Source organism: Lepisosteus platostomus, chromosome 6 (genome assembly GCF_059453375.1).
Source record: "Lepisosteus platostomus isolate fLepPlt1 chromosome 6, fLepPlt1.hap1, whole genome shotgun sequence".
NCBI lineage: Eukaryota > Metazoa > Chordata > Actinopteri > Semionotiformes > Lepisosteidae > Lepisosteus > Lepisosteus platostomus.
The window spans coordinates 14,500,307-14,520,394 of record NC_142616.1 but is presented as its reverse complement, the minus strand read 5'-3'; the positions used below and the strand labels follow the sequence as shown (position 1 = coordinate 14,520,394).

General features: G+C 42.9%; 2 protein-coding genes across 2 annotated transcripts; both read right to left on the bottom strand.

Annotated features, from left to right (window-relative positions):
- Positions 1 to 415: 415 nt before the first annotated feature.
- Positions 416 to 8,187, bottom strand: LOC148660506 (E3 ubiquitin-protein ligase TRIM69-like). The gene is made up of 7 exons (XM_088637966.1): positions 7,686 to 8,187; positions 7,295 to 7,339; positions 6,166 to 6,201; positions 5,777 to 5,797; positions 2,314 to 2,331; positions 1,234 to 1,260; positions 416 to 1,112 (listed from the first exon to the last, which is right to left on the bottom strand). Exons 1-7 carry the CDS (start codon positions 7,951 to 7,953, stop codon positions 571 to 573), a joined length of 957 nt encoding a protein of 318 aa, XP_088494092.1. The 5' UTR covers positions 7,954 to 8,187; the 3' UTR covers positions 416 to 570.
- Positions 8,188 to 9,959: 1,772 nt separating this feature from the next.
- LOC148660505 (E3 ubiquitin-protein ligase TRIM39-like) lies at positions 9,960 to 14,359 on the bottom strand. The gene is made up of 5 exons (XM_088638006.1): positions 13,837 to 14,359; positions 13,385 to 13,512; positions 12,976 to 12,985; positions 12,066 to 12,092; positions 9,960 to 11,935 (listed from the first exon to the last, which is right to left on the bottom strand). The coding sequence occupies exons 1-5, from the start codon at positions 14,102 to 14,104 to the stop codon at positions 11,394 to 11,396; spliced, it is 975 nt and encodes a 324-aa protein (XP_088494132.1). The 5' UTR covers positions 14,105 to 14,359; the 3' UTR covers positions 9,960 to 11,393.
- Between the last annotated feature and the right edge of the window lie 5,729 nt (positions 14,360 to 20,088).

Genomic DNA, 20,088 nt, shown 5'->3' with positions numbered 1-20,088 from the left:
AATTTTGAAGACTTCATCTGTAAAATTAAAGTAGAAGAACTGATGACAGACATTTTTACTCTACAGTACAGAGGTCACATTGTAGGCAGAGGTATGTGCTTTAATTCACCAAGTGAAAATGGAGCTCGAGTAACAAAACTGATGGATCTGTTATTTTTTGCAAAATAATACTACTCCAAACTACGGCACGTCAGTGATGCCAATTTTTGCAGCCTTCACTTTTTTATTAGCAACTTTGAAAGCATAATGATTTTCATGAAAATGGCTGACAGCATTCATAGATTTAATAATTCCATGTTGCTTTTGGATATTGCTGATCAAAATGTTATTTTTGTCACTTTCACAAGCTATGGTCATGTTTGTAATGCTTGATCCTATAGCGAATCAGAAATCAGTGGAAACAGAGCTCGAGACACAAATCTGATGGTGCTTTTATTTATTCTGTGATTAATAAACACAACACAAAAAAGCTGCCCATCCCATAATAATTCTCCCAATCTGTGGCAAGTCAGTGATTTCAAAAGACACAGCAGTTATTATACATGCTGCCCCTCCTATAGATATTGTGTGTCACTCAGGGGGACTGACAGGAGTGATGATCAGAGGGGCTGAGTTTTTACCCCCATCATTGGTACAGGGGCTGAAGAATGGGTAGAGCTTCTCCCTGAAGTTGCAAGTGAACGTATAAATATGAGACTCCTCCTCCACATTGTAAAAGGAGACCTGCCCCCCCTCATAATCCACATACACCCCCACCTTCCGGGGCTTCATGGTCAGGGGTAGCTTGACAGAAGGGGTTGTGATTGCTTTGTAACTTCCATCCCTCAACAACACTATCCAGAACCCATTCTCAGGACTCAGTGTGATCCGCCCCTTCCTTTTGATAGACTCTCTGACAACTCCTAAATCCCACTCAGTCTTCTTTCCAACCTTCACCTCCCAGTAGTGTCTCCCTGAGGTGAACCCATCCTTTCCCAGGACATCGACACAGGAAGTAAATCTCTCTGGATTGTCGGGGAGATCCTGTCGTATGTCACCATGTCTGACTTGTTTCCCATTCCTAGACACAATGAGATGGGGATGAGCTGTTCTGGGGTCCAGAGTCACGTCCACTATGGACAAGAAAGGAGAAGAGTTGATGATGAACAGTGTAAAGTAATCTCAGTGCACTGAACCTGTACTTTGTGTATTTTAATGAGATTGATGAATGCTTGAGAAAGCAAATAGTCTCACCTGCATTCCTACGTGCACTCTCAAATTCTGTAAAGAGAAAGAAATTATAGTTTCAGAAAAAAAAATGTAACAAGATTTATGTGTCCAGCTGGAGATAAAAACAGCTGTGTCTTCACTGCTGTCTGTGTTGAGATCACATGTGAACACGTGTGTCTTCACTGCTGTCTGTGTTGAGATCAGGTGTGTGAACAGGTGTGTCTCACTGCTGTCTGTGTTGAGATCAGGTGTGCAGCAGGGTGATCTTGTGTGTCAAGGTGAGTATGTCCAGCTGTGACATCAATGGCTACATGTAATGGGAACACTGTACTGTATAATGTGTACATGTACATGTGATTTGCATGAATCGGAAATCCGAGGACCTGACTCTATGTGTCTATGTGTTTCTCGAAAAGAGTAGGGGTGTCAGCCAAGTGTACCAGCCAAATTTCCCCTGGCCTTTACCAATCATGGCCTCCTCATAATCCCCATCTCTGAACTGGCTTCATCACTCTATGACTGCTGTCACATCATCCAGGTGGGGCTGCACATTGGTGCTGGTGGAGGGGAGTCCCTATTACCTATTTAAGTGCAGTGTCCAGAAGAGCCTCTTTACGTGTAAGGATTATTTATTTATTAATGAAAAAGAGCTGCCTAGCAAATATCAGGAAGAGTTTTTATTTGGGGAGATGGGATCTAGAAGATCATTCAGACTCCTGGGACAGTAAACCTGACCCCCAAGGTGGGGATATTTCAGAAACTCCTCCCATAATTGACTTGAACAGAAACAACCATATTGATGCTGATTGCATGTCAATGGCAGTACTTTATCAATTCATTACAGAGGACAAAGAAGCAGAATCTGAGAAAACTATTCACTAGGACAGCCACTGATGTCACAGCGGAGAAGAACATCTCTGAAATTTAAGGGAACAATAAAAACAAGACATTTTCAAATATGAAATCCAATAATTGTGTTAGATTCTAATCCATGCAGCATCTAAAGAAATATGTATTAAGTATACAGGTATGGTGTAACTTACTTAGTAGAACACATCCAACTGAACCTTTTTGGCTCAGTAAAATGAAACATATTTCCCTTACCTTCAGGTCTGCATCTTTCTGTAAAAATAAGAAAAAAGTAATCAGAGAATTCATTGGGAGGTAATTTTTTCCTCACCCTCTGCTGGCAGGGAGATGGCAGTGAGCTCACTTTCATTAGCTCACATCACATGCAGCCTATAAATATTAATCTTTCAATTGATACTGAGCCCTGAGATACCAACAGCACAGGCACACACCACTGCTGTCACTACAGCCACCACTGCACTACTACAATCAGTACTACTGTCAGTGCTACTGCTGTTTCTGTTGTCACTGATACTCTTATGACTGTTGTTCCTACTACTGTAACTATGGCTGTCACTACTATTGTCACTTCTACTACTGCACTACTACTGCTGTCACCACTGCTCTCACAAGTACTGTCACTAGTAATGTCTCTACTGTCACTTTTACAATAACTACTGCTGGCACTACTAACACTATATACTAATACTGTCTCTACTGCATTTACTGTATTGCTACAGTCACTGCTGTCACTACTGCCACTAATACTGTCACTACTACTGTGAATACTGCTGTCACTACTGCATTACTATTGTCACTACACCCTACTGTCACTACAGCACTGCTACATTGCAATAACACTGCTGTCATGGCAGTAGTGAAAACAAACAGAATGATCTCTGTGTTATTACTTGAAATTATGAAGAAGAATTAAGACCAACACAGAAGATTAACTCATACTGAAGAATCTATTTTCTTGATGATCATGTTGTGTATAATTGGAAAAAGATCTTTTTCTTATTGTGTTTTTCTGCACTGTTTTTTTTTCTTCATTTTCTTCACTGGAAAACTTAACAGAATGTGTTATTTTAAGTTGTTGTTGTTATTATTACATAACAGTATAACTATCTGAATTATTATTTAGAAAATAGTTTCTAAATAACAGTAAATGTATTTGTAGTTGATTAATATTTCACTCAGCAGGGGAACCTCTGGTATGTAGATGATGTTGTCCTGATCACTTACAGATCTAAGTTGCCAACAGTTGACTCTGGTCATCATACTACTTACATAATAATTTTAGATTTTAGATGTCTCAATTTTAATATTATCCACATAATCACAGGTAAACCATCCCCAGACACCAACATCTGTTTAGTTCAATAGTTTCTGAGCTGGTAATAAGGCCGGCAAGGTGGTGTCACGATTAGTTCCCCCTCCTTAAGGGTGCTCCAGCCCTTTCACTTGAGGCTTTATTCTGTGCACCTGTTTCCTATTCCCAGCCCACCTAAAAAGCCAGGCGCTGACGCTCATCCGGGCTCTGCATCTGATTTCCGTATCATGCGAGTCCGGGACCTGGAAGCGCCTGGTCCCGTTAAGGTTTTAATCTCGGTTCCCGTTCCCGTTCCCTGTCCGCCGGTTCCGACCCGGCCTTCGTGCCTTCCAAGCGTGCAGGGCGAGTTTGTTCTGAAACTCTCAGAGCAGGACGTGCAGAAGACTCTGAGCAGGGTGAAAATCCGTAAGGCTGCAGGGCCTGATGGGATACCACCTCGCGTCCTGAGGACATGTGCAGCCCAGCTGACCACAGTGTTTACAGACATCTTTAACTCCTCCCTGTCACAGTCCATGGTCCCCACCTGCTTTAAAAAAACCACTATTGTTCCAACCCCCAAAAAGACAAAAGTGACATGCCTGAATGATTACCGCCCAGTAGCATTAACATCTGTGGTGATGAAATGCCTGGAGAAGCTGGTGTTGTCACACATCAACTCCTCCATCACAGAGTCCCTGGACCCCCTGCAGTTCGCCTACCAGAACAACAGATCAGTGGATGATGCTGTCTCCCTGGCTCTGCATACAGCCTTGGAACACCTGGACACTAAGAACTCGTATGTGAGAGTGCTGTTTGTGGACTACAGTTCAGCATTTAATTCCATCATACCCTGTCAACTGGTGACAAAGCTCAGGGGATTAGGTCTGTGCAACTCTGTCTGCAACTGGCTGCTGGACTTTCTTATCGAGAGACCGCCGGTGGTGCGAATAGGCAATAAAACATCAACACCACTCACCCTGAGCACTGGAACCCCACAAGGCTGCTGTCTGAGTCCAAGGTTGTACTCCCTATTTACTCACGACTGCACAGCAAGACACAGCAATAACCGCATCATTAAGTTTGCCGATGACACCACTATAATAGGACTGATCAGTGATGATGACGAGTCCACTTACAGGGATGAAGTTGTACAGCTGCTTAGGTGGTGTCATAGCAATAACCTGGACTTGAACATAAAGAAAACGAAAGAGCTAATAGTGGACTTTCGGAGACACAGGCCACACACTCACAGCCCACTCAGTATTGATGGAACGGAAGTGGAAACAGTCACCAGCTTTAGGTTTTTGGGAATTCACATCTCTAAAGATCTAACCTGGACTGTGAACACTGACTCTATCATGAAGAAGGCTCAGCAGCGCCTTTATTTCTTGAGGTGCCTCAAGCGATGGGGGATGCCAACACATGTGTTGGTGAACTTCTACCGCTGCACTATCGAGAGCGTCCTCACCAACGGGATCACCGTGTGGTATGGCAACACCTCTTCGCGAGAAAGAAAGGCACTGCAGAGAATGGTCAATATGGCCCAGAAGATCATCGGCTGCGGTCTCACCGAGATTAAACAGCTCTATGAGGACCGCTGCCGTGGTAGAATTCTGGCCATCACAGAGGACAGTCACCACCCCGGGCATGAGCTCTTCACCCCACTGCCCTCAGGCAAGAGATATAAGAGCATACGGACACTTACCACTAGATTCTTCAATAGCTTCTATCCACAAGCAGTGAGACTGGCGAACACATTTAGCCATCCCCCTCGGACCACACCTACACCATCACCATCTACCTCATTGTAATTTATTAATTGTACGTCTCCAGTCATTGTTTACACGTCTGTATTGTTTACAGTCAAACTGTCTGCATGTTTACTTGCACATTGTCTATTGTTTGTTTGTACATTGTCTTGATGCACTGTTTGCACTTTGTTTTGTTTTTTACACTTGTTTTATAATCGAGAGACTTTCTGTAAGTAAGAATTCCATTGTACCAGTACCGGTTACATATGGCAATAAAGTTCAAGTTCAAGTTCAAGTTCAAGTGTTTTAATTCCGCGTTTTGATGGATCTCCTGGTTTTGGACTTACCCTTGTGTTTTGGATTCTCTCTAAGGACTACTCTTTTGGATTGTTTGCCTCGGCCACACCTTCCCCGTGCACCAGCGCACTTTGGACACGCCCCCCTGTTTTCAGCCCCGTATCCCTGCATAACGTTTTCCCAGTGTTTTCCCCACTTCGTCGGATTGTGTCGTCCGCATAGGGTCCGGAAAGAACTGTTCGTTACAGGTGGAGCAGTGGTTAGCATTGATCCTTTCCAGCATTGTGTGTCTCTGTCCAGTTAGTCTGCTCTTTCAGAGATCTTGTAAATGAAGTTCTGCAACACTTTGGCTACTCACCCAGGTCCACAGCAAGCCGGCCTGCAGGCAAAATAGAGGAAAGCATGTGTTGGACGGGTTTTAATATTCATTTAAACTGAGATTCTTGTTTAATGTACATGCAGTTTGATTACTAGACTGCTCTGCTTGTAAGTCCCTACTTATATTGAAAATCTTGATAACATCTCACTTTTGTTTAGCAGGTGTCAGAATCCACTGTGACGTACATTCTATACAAAGCTTCCATTAAGTGTAGATTCAAAGGAAACAGCAGATATGATGGCATGCAAGTACAAGAAAAAATAGTGTTATAGTCACAGCTTTCAGTGTGTACAAAAGAATCTAGCATGTATCTGTTTAAACTTATTGACTCAGGAGAAAACTAGCAATTTTAAAGCGCAAAGACTTACAGGCAAGTAACTTACACAGTAGTCTTGGAAGCTCATCTGCAGGTGAAACACAAAAGTCAGACAGGTTTATCTCCTACTTTAGCAACACAGACCTATTCACTGCTTTTTTTTAGAGGAATAGGGTGGTACATAAAAGTACAAGAAATGTACTGTACATCACATTATAATGCTAGTGTAAATGTGCAACCATTATATAAAATGTTTGGAGCTGTGTAACATACGGCATAATGCACACTTCTCTAGTAATTTTTGTCTAGTAAATATAATCATCTGAACAGCAATTAAATTACATTATTGAAGTTATTCCTCATCTTGTTACCAAAATGTTTAAAACTCCACCCCTCTCTTTCAAAGCCTTATCTGTTAATGCAAAAATGAAACAAGGTCAGAAAAAAGATAAAGGAAAATATAAAACATGATAAAATATATCAGTGCTGAAAACTGTAATTGCACTGACGGTCTGTAGCATGATCAGCTTAATATTGTAGAGCAAGACATGCAGTACTACTCAAATCACTACTTCTATCATGACTACCACTACTGCACTACTACCGTCACTACCCTCTGCAATCACAATTGTTGTTATTGCTGCTGTCACTATTTCTGTCACTACTACCACTTTCATTATCTCTACTACCACTACCATTGTCACTGCAACCACTACAACTGCCTCAACTACCACTACCATAGTCAATGCTACCACTACCACTGTCTCAACTACCACTACCATCATCTCTACTACCACTACTATTGTCTCTGCTACCACTACCACTGTCTCTACTACCACTATTAAATACAGCAACAGTTTGACTAATGAATACAGCAACAGTTTGACAATATCCAAAAACCAAAAACACTTTGCTAGAAGTCCAGCAAATCGATCTCTAAGCAGCAGAGATATAGAGGATAGAGACTTAATAGGTATTGTGTTACTGATACAGGTTTGCAATGTAAAGCTGAGAGTCTTGGAAATCAAGGATCAGATCAGAAAATAATTTTGTTCTCTCAGTTCTCCATTCCTCGTTATCCAACACATTGTGGGAGGATGGCAGGTTCAGACAAGATGTGGCTTATCTTCTGAAATACTGAGAATATCCCACCATAGGGTACCAAAATGTTAAATACTCACCGTCCTCATCCTCATCATCATCCTCGTCCTCATCAGAAGAGTCATCTGTCAATGACAATGAAGGAAAATGTCAGTACGGGTGAAACAGTGATGACTGCAGTAACAGTATGGAGCTCCACACCCTCACAACCAGACTCCAGCACTCAGCTGCCACCCAGCAGATTTCATGATCTTTCTGACCTACTGCGGTACAGTCAGTATCATTGCACAGGTGTATTTATAAAATATAAATGAACACTTTTCTTTTGTTTTTCGTTCATGCATAGATCACGGTGCATACAATACAGTGTACATACTGTCTACAGTACATCATAGTACTTAGATTTAAACTATTCTGGGAAGTAGAAAACCAAAACATAAATCTGATTTTAAAATCACCTTTAGAACTTACCATGTTCCATCTTGCTTTCCAGATCTGAAGCGATTTTGTTTTCGTGAATGCCACGCAGAATTGTAATTGTGTTTTCAACTGCTCCATGTTCCTGATAGACAGCAATCAGACGTGTTGCCAGGTCTATCTTATCATATTCGGCAACTTCTGCTCTAGGGAACTGGCCATCTTTTCCCATGTCAATGAGCTTCTCCTTGAATCTCTTCAACCTGTCTGAATCCAGACTACCCAGGCTGTCGATGATCCGGTCCTTGATGGTTGAGCTCATTTTCTATAAATCTCTTCTCCAATTCCTCTGTGGATATTTATAGTACAATGAAGCAAAGTCTTTGTAAAAAAGTTTAAGTTCAACCCAACTTCTCTCTTCAATACCAATGAAAGAAAAACTGAGGTGATTTTAAGCAAGCTGATACGATACAGTGTTAAGAAATGTTTGTCTTCTGTCTTGTCGTCTCTCCTTCAGAGTTCTTCTCTGTGGCTTTGACTTGCTGACGTCACTCTTCAAACCTGCTGTTTCACAAGTGTGTCTTGGGGCGGGATCTTGGGTACCTTTTTCTGCCCTGATGTACTTAAAAATAAAATGTTTACTTACCTAAAATAACTTCCTAAATACAATGATTGCGTTTTCAACATTAAGAACAAAATAAACAGATTTTTTTAATGTTTCCATTTCTTTGCATGCCATTAAACAAGTATCACTTAATTCCTTACAATGATAAACAATAGTCTTTTTTTCCAGTGAAATAAAGTACAATAAGAACAAAACAAGTTTTAAGTGTTACAAAGTCCAACAGTGTGTCCAACCCCTTGTAATGCATTAGAGACCACCAACTCTACTGTTCCTGATTGTTTATGAAATGCTTCATATTCTAGAAGAAGAAATACAACCTAGATTCTCTTTTAATACATGCTAACATATTGACTGGAATTTTGTTAATCCCTCAAAACATAGAAAAGCTTATGAAGGAAAACAAGCTTTGCCTTTTTTATGATTTTATCAGCAGTTATTCTTCCACTGGAATATATAAGAATTTGAAACATAATTACAAGATTTGCTATTGAAAACTCAAAAGCACTGTTGTTTCCTTACACACACTGCATTGCTGTTTTTCAAACGAGCTATGAAAATGAAGACCCCTCATACACTACCTTCCCAAAGGGCCTCCAGGGCTCAGAGACCAGTGAGCAGTCCTCACAATTAATGTACCTCTGACATTAATCACTGTTGGAGTGATCTGGGGTGAACTTTGGCTGAATGGGCTCAGAGACCAGTGAACAGACACAGGCTTGTCCAAGCTGTACAAGAGGAAAGTGTCAGAATCCCACAAGACAGCACCAGCAACCTGGAGCAGAGCAGGTGGATGAACTTATCAGTGACCACAGACACACACTGCTGATCTATACAGAAAATATTTGTTGCCATCTGATGGCAAATTTTAACCTGTGGAGTCAATTTACCTATAACTGCAGGTAAATTGACTCCACAGGTTAAAATATATAGCTCGGAATATACCCTAATCCAGTGGAGACCTGTTTGGGAGTTTTGTGTGAATTTACTGACAGAATATTTAGTTGTAACAGTAAATAGTGTGAGTCTACTTTGGCTATTAGGAATCAATCGGCGGAACAACAGGGACTCTTCAGGAGGATTCACAACACACAGAATGCACTATTTAAGGATAAAAGCATTTGAGATAAATATAGTACATGAGAGTCTCATTGGATACAGATGGCAACTTGTCACATGAGAATTATCAAGCCATAATGAGTATATAGAAATGACTCATAAAACAAGGATAATACATACTGTATACTGTAGCAAAAGATCAATTACACTAGCTTGCTTATCAGTCTTATTAACAGGGAAGTTGGCAATGTTGATGATGACAGGGAAGCAATACCATTTACAATATTTGTATGTTGATCAGTTAGGTAAAATTGAAATTCACCTTTCTTCCAGTGAAAGACAAAATTTCCATCGTGTGGAAAAACCTTTCTTTTTGGTAATATTTTTGATACAAGTCTCTTCTTTTGCTGTCAAGACAACTTTAAAGACTTGATCTGGAAAATGGAAGTGTAAGAACTGCTGACAGACATTGGTTTTTCTCTGCAGTTCAGAGATAATTACAAAGGCAGAGGGACGTGCTTTAGGTCACACAAGAAGAGGTGAGGTGAGGTGTCAGTTTATAAAACCCTTCGTGTTTCTGTTTCACTTGTCATATCTTCAGTCCGCTTGTTTGCTTAGCAATAAACCACATGACTAAGGTCGAAAAATACATTTTTATGAACATTTATGTTTAATAATTCATTGAGGTGCACCGATTAGTAACACGCAAGTACTATAAAAAACACAACTATGAAACAAAAAACACAAAAATAAAAGGGTAAAGGTTAATTTACAATAAAAGTCAATAATTAACAACATTTTCTGGCTCGTGGGCTTTGAAAAACGTGCTTTACCAAGAACCTCAACACATGTTTAACTCACAAAGCATGGATCAATGAGGTTGCACAGAAAAAAATGGAAAACATACAGTAAAAAATAATGAACATAAGAAGCCCATTAGAAGCATATTTTACAGAAAAATTAAAAAGAATAAAAGTAGAGAAAAAAAGAGTTCAACAGCACAGGAAGTGAGAAACAAACACAACTGAAACTTACAAGAGGGGATGTTCAGAGAGACAGACCATCAGCGTGAACACACATACTGCTGCCTCCAGATATGTTCATCGTCTTTTAAACTTCAACTAAAAATAATTAGGTGGCTTTCAGCAGGAGGCAACAGTACAAAATGTGGTACCAATGCTGAACAAATTATTTCTTTAAGAAAGAAGGACCCCATTTCATTGAGAAGCATGCTTTTTTAACACATAACTGATCAAAAATTATTCATAAACAGCTACTATCTTGTAGAGCAGGGGCATTTCCAGAATAAAGGGATAAGCAGCATGGGGGTGCAGTGATCAGGATTGCTGTGTTTCATTGCTGGGGTCTGGGGTTCAGTTCCAGACCTGGGGAGCTGTCTGCATGTATTATTCCACAAATAGACCTGAGGTCACCAATCATAAACTCACTTACATCTGCTGTACTGTGTGGACAATCTCTAAACAATCAGAGAAAGAGCATTCACTGGGGTCGTTTCTATTGTCTTATGTCCAACCGTTATGTGAACAAAGGAGATTTTTCAATATACTGATAATATTTATTTTAGCTTTCATTTGTAATTTCAGTATCTTCCTCTCTTTGTCTTTACATTTTTGAGAGAGACTAGGAGGCAGTACAGCGGACAGGTTAAAATACAGAAAATGAACTGGACATTTTAAAAACTTAATTTATTTTTCTAAATAATCGGTTTTAGGATTTTTGCAGCCTTCACTTTTTGATTAGCAATGTTGAAAGCATAATGATTTTCTTGAAAATCTCTGGCTTACAGCCCTCACTGATTTAATAATTCCAAGTTGCTTTTGGATATTGCTTCTCTAAATGTTATTTTTTCTAACTCTCACAGGCTGCAGGGATGTTTGAAATGCTTGCTCCTATAGGGAATCAGAAATCAGTGGAAAAGGAGATCGAGTAACAAAACTGTCTGATCAATAAACATAGCACAATATGCCTGCTAGTCCACAACACAAACACAACAGCAAGTCAATTAACCCAAAAGACACAACCGTTATTATACATGCTGACCCTCCCACAGATGTTGTGTATCACTCAGGGGGACTGACAGGAGTGATGATCAGAGGGGCTGAGTTCCTGCCCCCCTCATTGGTACAGGGGCTGAAGAAAGGGTAGATCTTCTCCCTGAAGGTGTCGTAAAAGGTGAACATGCGGGACCTGGCCTCCACGTTGTAGAAGGAGACCTGCCCCTCCTCGTAATTCACGTACACCCCCACCTTCCGGGGCTTCTGGACCAGCCGGAGGTCAACAGGAACAGTAGAATTTGCTGTGCATATCCCGTCCCTCAGCCACACAGTCCAGAAACCTTTCTCAGGGCTCGATGTGACCTGTCCCTTCCTTTTGATGGACTCTCTGGCGACTCCTAAAGCCCAGGAGGACTTATTTTTCACTTTCACCTCCCAGTAGTGTCGACCCGAGGTGATTCCATGCTTTCCCAGGACACAGACACAACAATCAAATCTCTCTCGATTGTCAGGGAGATCCTGTCGAAGGTCTCCATGTCTGACTTGTTTCCCATTTGTCGACACAATGAGATTGGGATGTGCTGATCTGGGGTTCAGAGTCACGTCCACTATAGACAAGAACAGAAACAAATAAGGAGAGCTGATGATGAACAGTGTTAAGTAATCCCATTGCACTAAACCTGTACTTTGTATATTTTAATGAGATTGACAAATGCTTGAGAAACCAAACAGTCTCACCTGCATTCCTGCGTGCCCTCTCAAATTCTGTAAAGAGAAAGAAACAAAAGCTGAAAATGTGTTCCAGAAATTTGTTTGTGTCAGCTGGAGGAAGAAACAGGTGTGTCTTCACTGCTGCCTGTGTTGAGATCAGGTCTGTGAACAGGTGTGTCATCTCAGCTGTCTGTGTTGAGATTAGATTTGTGAACAGGTGTGTCAACTTTGCTGTCTGTGTTGAGATCAGGTGTGTCTCACTGCTGTCTGTGTTCAGATCAGGTGTGCAGCAGGGTGATCTTGTGTGTCAGGGGTGTGTCCAGCTGGAGAATGTGCTGTGTGATGCTGCTCCTCCCACAGTGGAGTTTGAACTGCTCTCTGTCCCTGAGCCTCAGCTCTGCCTCAGTGCTTCACAGTCAGAAGCTCTGGAACAGAGAAAGGGCTCAGACTCCTGTGAGGAGGCTGCTCAGTCACTCCTGTCCTTGTCTTTGTACTGGAGGGGCTCCTCCACTGGAGTGTAAGGATTATTTATTTATTGATGAAAAAGAGCTGCCTAGCTAATATGAGAAACAAATGAGAGTTCAAAAACAGAAGGAAGGAACGACACAGAAAGGCAAAAGAGGATGTGATGCTCACTCTTTTATTTGGGAGATGAGATCCAGAAGATCATTTAGACTCCAGGGACAGTAAACCTGCCCCCCGAGGTGGGGATATTTCAGAAACTCCTACCACTTTTGACTTGAACAGAAACAACCATATTGATGCTGTTTGCACGTCAGTGAGCGTGCTTTAGCAAATTGTTACAGCAGGCAAATAAGCAGAATCTGAGAAACCTATTCATTAGGACAGCCAGTGATATACAGGTATGGTGAAACTCACTTAGAACACATTAAACTGAGCTATTGGAACTATGTAACAGAGAACATATTTTCCTTACCTTCAGGTCTGTATCCTTCTATAAAAATAAGAAAAAATGTATCAGAGAACTGTTACTACTACCACAATATGGTACTACTGTCTCCCACTGTGCCAACTGTGTACAGTACACAACAATTCATGTCCATTACAGGAAGCAGATGCCTGCTTATTCAGACTTGTAAATAATAATAAATACAGCAACAGTTTTACAATATCCAAAAACCAAAAACACTTAGCTAGAAGTCCAGCAAAGTGATCTCTAGGCAAAGGAAAACAGAGGATAGAGATTTAATAGGTATTGTGTTACTGGTACAGGTTTCTTCAAAGTAGTCTAAAGCTGAGGGTCTTAGGAATGAAGGATCTGATCAGAAAATCGTTTTGTTCTCTTTGTTCTCTGTTCTTCATTATCTGAAAGATTGTGAGAAGATGGCAAGTTCAGACAAGATGGCGGCTCTTCTGAAATACTGAGAATATCTCACTCTAGGGTACCAAAATGTTAAATACTCACCATCTTCATCTTCGTCTTCATCATCCTCGTCCTCATCAGAAGAGTCATCTGTCAATGACAATGAAGGAAAATGTCAGTACTGGTGAAACACTGATGACTGGAGTAGGAGTACGGAGCCCCACACTCTTACAACCAGACTCCAGCACACAGCTGCCACCCAGAAGATTTCTTTCTGACCTACTGCAGTGCAGTCGGTATCATTGCACAGGTGTATTTATAAAATATAAATGAGCACTTTTCTTTCAGGCATAGTTCACGGTGCATACAATACAGTATACATATACAGTATATTATAGTATGTAGCTTTTAACTATCGTGTGAAGTAGAAAACCAAAACATGAATCTGATTTTAAAATAACCTTTAGAACTTACCATGTTCCATCTTGCCTTCCAGATCTGAAGCGATTTTGTTTTCGTGAATGCCACGCAGAATTGTAATTGTCTTATTAACTGCGCCATCTTCCTCAAAGACATTAATCAGACGTGTTGCCAGGTCTATCGTATCATATTCGGCAACTTCTGCTCTAGGGAACTGGCCATCTTTTCCCATGTCAATGAGCTTCTCCTTGAATCTCTTCAACCTGTCTGAATCCAGACTACCCAGGCTGTCGATGATCCGGTCCTTGATGGTTGAGCTCATTTTCTATAAATCTCTTCTCCAATTCCTCTGTGGATATTTATAGTACAATGAAGCAAAGTCTTTGTAAAAAAGTTTAAATTCAACCCAGCTACTCTCTTCAATACCAATGAAAGGAAAACTGAGGTGATTTTAAGCAAGCTGATACGATACAGTGTTAAGAAATGTTTGTCTTCTGTCTTGTCGTCTCTCCTTCAGAGTTCTTCTCTGTGGCTTTGACTTGCTGACGTCACTCTTCAAACCTGCTGTTTCACAAGTGTGTCTTGGGGCGGGATCTTGGGTACCTTTTTTCTGCCCTGATGTACTTAAAAATAAAATGTTTACTTATCTAAAATACCTTTCTAAATTCATTGATTATTTTTTCAACTTTAAGAGCATGATAAACAGATTTTTTTACTGTTTCCATTTCTTTGCATGCCATTAAACAATTATTACATAATTCCTTACAATGATAAACAAGAGTTTTGTTTTCCAGTAAAATAAAGTACAATAAGAACAAAACAAGTTTTAACTGTTACAAAGTCCAACAGTGTGTCCAACCCCTTGCAAAGGTTCAAATTCTAGAAGAAGAAATACAACCTCAGTCTAGTTTCTATTTTAATACATGCTAACATATTGACTTGAATAATGTTAATCCTCCAAAACACAGGAAAGTGTATGAAGGTAAACAAGACAGCCTCTGAACCTTTGCCTTTTTTATGATTTGCTGAGACGTTATTCCTCCACTTGAAGGGGTAGACTTTGAAACTCAATTACAGGAAAATCACTTTCAAACTCAAAAGCACAGCTGTTGCCTTGCAAACACACTGAATTGCTGTAGCTCGAAAGAGCATTGATAGAAGCACCCCTCATACACTGCCATCCCAATGGGCCTCCAGGGCTCAGACACCAGTGAACAGTTCTCACAATTAATGTACCTCTGACATTAATCACTGCTGGGGTGATCTAGGGTGAACTGTGGCTGATTGGGCTCAGAGACCAGTGAACAGGTACGGGATTGTCCAGGCTGTACAAGAGGAAAGTGACGGAATCCCATAAGACAGCAGCTTCAGCAACTTGGAGCAGATCGGGAGTTCCAGGTGGACAGTGACCATAGTCACACTAAGACACCAGAGGGCACCCCAACCTCTACTGCCTACTTCATCTGTGCAGCAGAATCGCAGATCAAGCAGACGGCAGTAGCCAATCCCTGCTTGCCCAGTGTCCCTACCTCAACATGCCTCCCCTCCCCAAACCTATTTAAACCCTGTTCCTTGTTCAAGCTTAGTATTGTTGTGCTTAGTATTGTTTTCAACTTTATGAGCTCTTGATCTAGCCTTTGTGGAAATCTTGCCTGACTTATGGATTTTGGCCTGTTTCCTGACCTTGACTTTTGGATTGTGGGTTTGGTGCTTGATACTGCATTTGTCTTCTGGCTTTGGACTTTCACTAGCCTCTTGACCCTTGACCTTGGAATTCCCTAACTGTCTTAGGACTTTTGTGACCTTGAAACCTGCATAGGGTCCATTCCTTGTTTTCAGAGCTGTGGACCAGCTTAACACAAACTGCTGACCTGTGACCTTTACAGGACCTTAACCTTTGTTGATCAACTCAACTGGTGACAAATTTTGATCAGTAAGTCCTGCAGTATGTTGCCTAGAATATACACTTGTCCAATGGAGAGCTGTTTGGGGGTTTTGTGTGAATTTGTCTCGCATTATGTTTAGTTGTAATATTAAATTGCATGAGTTTACTTTCACTATTAGGAATCAGCAGAACAACGAGGAGTTTTCACTCTTCCTCCTTCTCCAACAACGCCAGCCGCAGCACTGCTTGGCACCGGGTCAGAGAGCACCGATTGGACACAGCAACAGCCTGCCACTGTTTCCACTGTGTCCATGGGAAATCTGAATCCACAGAGATTGGATGAGTATTCAACATTCTGCATTACAGCTCGAGAATTCAATTGTTACCTCAACCCCAGTTGATATCAATTTAATTCCTATGAGTGATGTACTTGTTTTGAGTATCTAGTGTAGAAGTTGTAATCCATGTTCATTTACGAAACGGTATAAATGAATGATATACTGAATGTATAAGGAACAAGTAATAGGTTTATTCCATGCTGAAAAAAAGAAGAAAGAGAACACAACCTTTCGGCCGTGGAGCCTTCTTCAGGTGTGATACTGACGCAGCTACCCACCTGAACTACTACCATATACTATAGTAGTTCAGGTGGGGAGCTGCGTCAGCATGCGCAGGCTGCAAAGGAACACGTAATAGGTTTATTCCATGCTGAAAAAAAGAAGAAAGAGAAAACAACGTTTCGGCCGTGGAGCCTTCTTCAGGTGTATCATGCCTGTCACAAGTCATAGTGACAGTTAACTGTGGTGTGCTGACCAGCCATTTACTTCCCACCTGCTCTTCATGGGGTTCATTAACCTCCCTCTGCTCGTTGGTAGCTTTACACCCTTCATTGGTGGATCAATAAGACAAAGCCAATGGATAGCTTTGGTAGCCATACCCATATCAAGATTTGGAACCGAATTCAATCTTGGATGGCCTTCTGGGTGAGCTACGAGCGATGGGGTGGTTAACATCACAGGCTCCTCTACTGAGAAGAGTGGAATCAAGTGGGTTGGGAATTGTGCCGTGGTTAGACTGGCTACAGTGGCACTAAGCTCCCTTAACAGGTCTTGCGTCAACATTCTGGCCTGTTGCACACAAGCGTAAACCCATTGTATAACACCGACAATCATGCCCACTGGGTGGGGAATAAGATTTAACCCTGTTGCATAGAAAGTTGCCTGTAGGGTTTTCCCTAGGCTTTCTAGCTTTTGCTGCTGTTGATACAGCCTGTCACTACCTTCAGGCATCTCTGACACCTGCCTTCTTGGGGCAGTCAGGGTGAGAGTGCCAGTAGCACACAAACCTACCAAAAATAGCAAACGCACAACAGTGGCGGCAGCAATCAGTCCTCCCAAAAGTCTTTTAGGGTGGCTGATCCTAGTTATCTCCTGACTGACTGTCACCTTTCTAAGCTGGCGCAACATGTACATGGTGTCTTTCTCAGTATGCCATGTGGCATCCTGGGCAACAACATCCTGGAAATCTGGGGAGATCTAACGCAGCTGGTGATGCTGCTCCTCCACTTCCAGGGCATCTGCTTTTCCGATCTGTTCATGCCTGTGCTCTAGGAACCCCAATGGGGGTAGCGCAGCGGTGGAGCATGCCTGACCCTCGGCTGAGTGGTCATCTGGAGCACCTGAGTGATCTGGGATTGTTACCCCATTCTCACTGTTCAGGTCCACCCTGCCCACCTCCTGATTGAGGAATCCCTCTATCGGCATGTTTGTAATCGTTCGCTGGGGGTGGGTGTAGTGCACCTGCTCGCTCCCTCCTTCCCTCGCTAGGGGTTCAGGGAGCTGCCCTGGCACTGGGATAGCTAGTTCACGGTCTTTGAACTCGCTATCACTCACCAAGCAGGGATTCTGACACCCCCCTTTGCCATGTTCTGCACTGGCAGGCAGGTGACTTGACCATCCAGCTCCAGTCTGGGTGAACCACTGTTGGTCAGACTCAGACTGACAGACTGAGCTGGTGGCTGGAAGAAAACCTGCTCGTCTTTCATTCTCTGTCCCTTCCTGGGGACTGGGTGTGTTGGAAACCCTGCCGTCGGGGCAGGAACAATCAGGTCCATCTCACTCACTACCTGGTGGTTCTGAGAAATTATGTTACCTGACTGCAGGTTCCTTGGGTCACAGCAGAGGGGATCGGCATCTGGGATCAGGTGTGTCCACAGCGCAGTAGTCCCAGTGTCCAGCTGGGCTCTCTGTCTAACCTGTGAATGTTGCACCAGGGGCACCTGGCGGTGGCTCTGTGACTGCTGCTCAAGCAGATCCTCACTAATAGAGGATTTCTCAGAGCTAAGGGTGAGGGCTACGTCACCAACCTGCTTTCCTGCCATCTGGATCCCTTCCACCACTGTGGGGTGGTGGTCCTGACCCCTCTTGGGTGCCAGGGTGCACAGGGACAGCTCCTTTTCATCGCTAGGTGGGGAGATCAGCTCCTCTTTAGGGATGTAAAAGGTGTGTGCTTTCAAGCGCTGCGGCTGCTTGGAGCACCACTCCTGTGGCAGGGAGGCTGTTGGGACCTCGGCCGGGGCAGGACTACCCTGTATATCCGGGGAACAAGAAAATATTTTTGTTTCTTGTCCAGAGGGAACAGAAGGAATCCCTGCATGGGCTTCTGTGTTCGGTGGACACTGTGTGAGCACAGTCTGCCTCTTGGCCCCTCTTTCCTTCTGTACAAAAGGCTTAGGAGCCTTGACCTGACCCCACAATTTACCTTGCTGGTGATCCACCAATGGTTCCTCTCTTAGTCGCATGACCTTTTCTTTTTCTACCCGTTTGACCTTGCCGTATAAACCTGATGACATCAAACACCTTTCAACCTCAGTGTCAATCAGTGTCTCACTGGGTAAGACATCTCCCATGGCAACCTTGAGGTAAAAGCCTCTAGCTTTTCTTCTCTGATTTAACTTCTCCAGAAAATGTCCTGGAGCCTGCCTGCTCTCTGACTTCAGGGGTGGAGTCAGCACTCGCTTGAGAGTGGCTGACCTCATCCAGGCAGGATCCCTTCTGCTCAATCAGATAGACTGAGGGAGGGAGAAGGGGCGGGTCTCCGCCTCCTCCAGTGAAGAGGGGTTTGGCCCGCACTCCTGAGGTGGAGAGTTCTAGCTCATTCACGTTTCCGGCAGCCTTGGGGAGTGTTGTCCCTGTCCAAATAAAGCCTGTTCAAGCCTGGTCAGGCGGCTATTGACTCCTTATGCTCAGCCTTTCTCTAGCTCTTCCTCTCCCCCAGTGTTCTCATAGCGTTTAGGACGCTGTGTGCGGTCCTGTGTGCCTGCTTTGGGCCAGGGCTAGGCTGGCTCAGGTGCTCCTTCAAGCAGGAAGGAGTTGAACCCTGCTGGCTCTGACGGCGAACACAGTCGCTTTAACAGCTTTTTGCTCAGAGCGACTTTGGACATCATACTCCCAGGCTTTCTGCGCTAATCTCCTAATATCAGTCATGTTCATGGTCTGTGCATCTGTATGCATTAAGATCATCTTTCTGACTGATGGGTGGAGATTGGCAATGAATAAACCCTTGAAATTTGCGTTCTCTTCGCAACCCTCATCATTTCGCCCTGCAAAATAAGTTTGTCTACTGTAAGTCTCTCGTAATATTCGCGAGGGGACTCGGCTCTCTCGTGCTTAATGTTAAGGGCGGCGGCAATCGCGGCATACGGGTCAATAAACGCACTGTTTTCTTCATCTGCCTAGCCATCCTCTCATGTACAGCTCTGCTGGTAGTTTTCCTGACCAGAAACACTTTCTCCTGTTCTGTGGCGTTTGGCAGGTACTGCAGGGTATACCTGAGGTCCTGAATATAACTCTCGATATTATTCTCTGACACTGCGGGGTCAAGTCTCTCTATGTCCTTCGCTAGCCGCCTCAGCGAGTGGAGGTTTATTTTCCCAGCTTCTCTGCTGATGGAGAGGTGGCGGAGATCGTGGTTGGGAGTACTACACCTTAATTGACTCAGCTCTCTACCCCACACTGTCCCGTTTACAGATCCCGGCCGGGAGAGCTCTCTCTCAGGCGGAACCCTTAACACCCGGCTAACCGAGCCCTCCAGACTGCTTGGCGGTGAGGAACGCCTGCGTTGCATCCAGTTCCTGTCTAAGCGAGTTTTTATCTTCACTGACACGCAACAAGTCCTTGCGCATTTTATGGTTACGTTCGTATTAACTCTCCAATTCCCTTTCTTTTTCATGCAGGCTAGCTTCTAGCCTTCTCTGAGTTCTCTCAACGACAGCTTTCTCAATACTGTGCCAGTGGTCAGACGTGTCGCTGCTAGAGAGAGTGCTTATTAGCAACTCTAATTCAGACCTTTTAACAACATCGTTAAACTTAAGAGTATTACTTTTAGATACGAAATCACAGTTTTACCACAGAAGACCACAA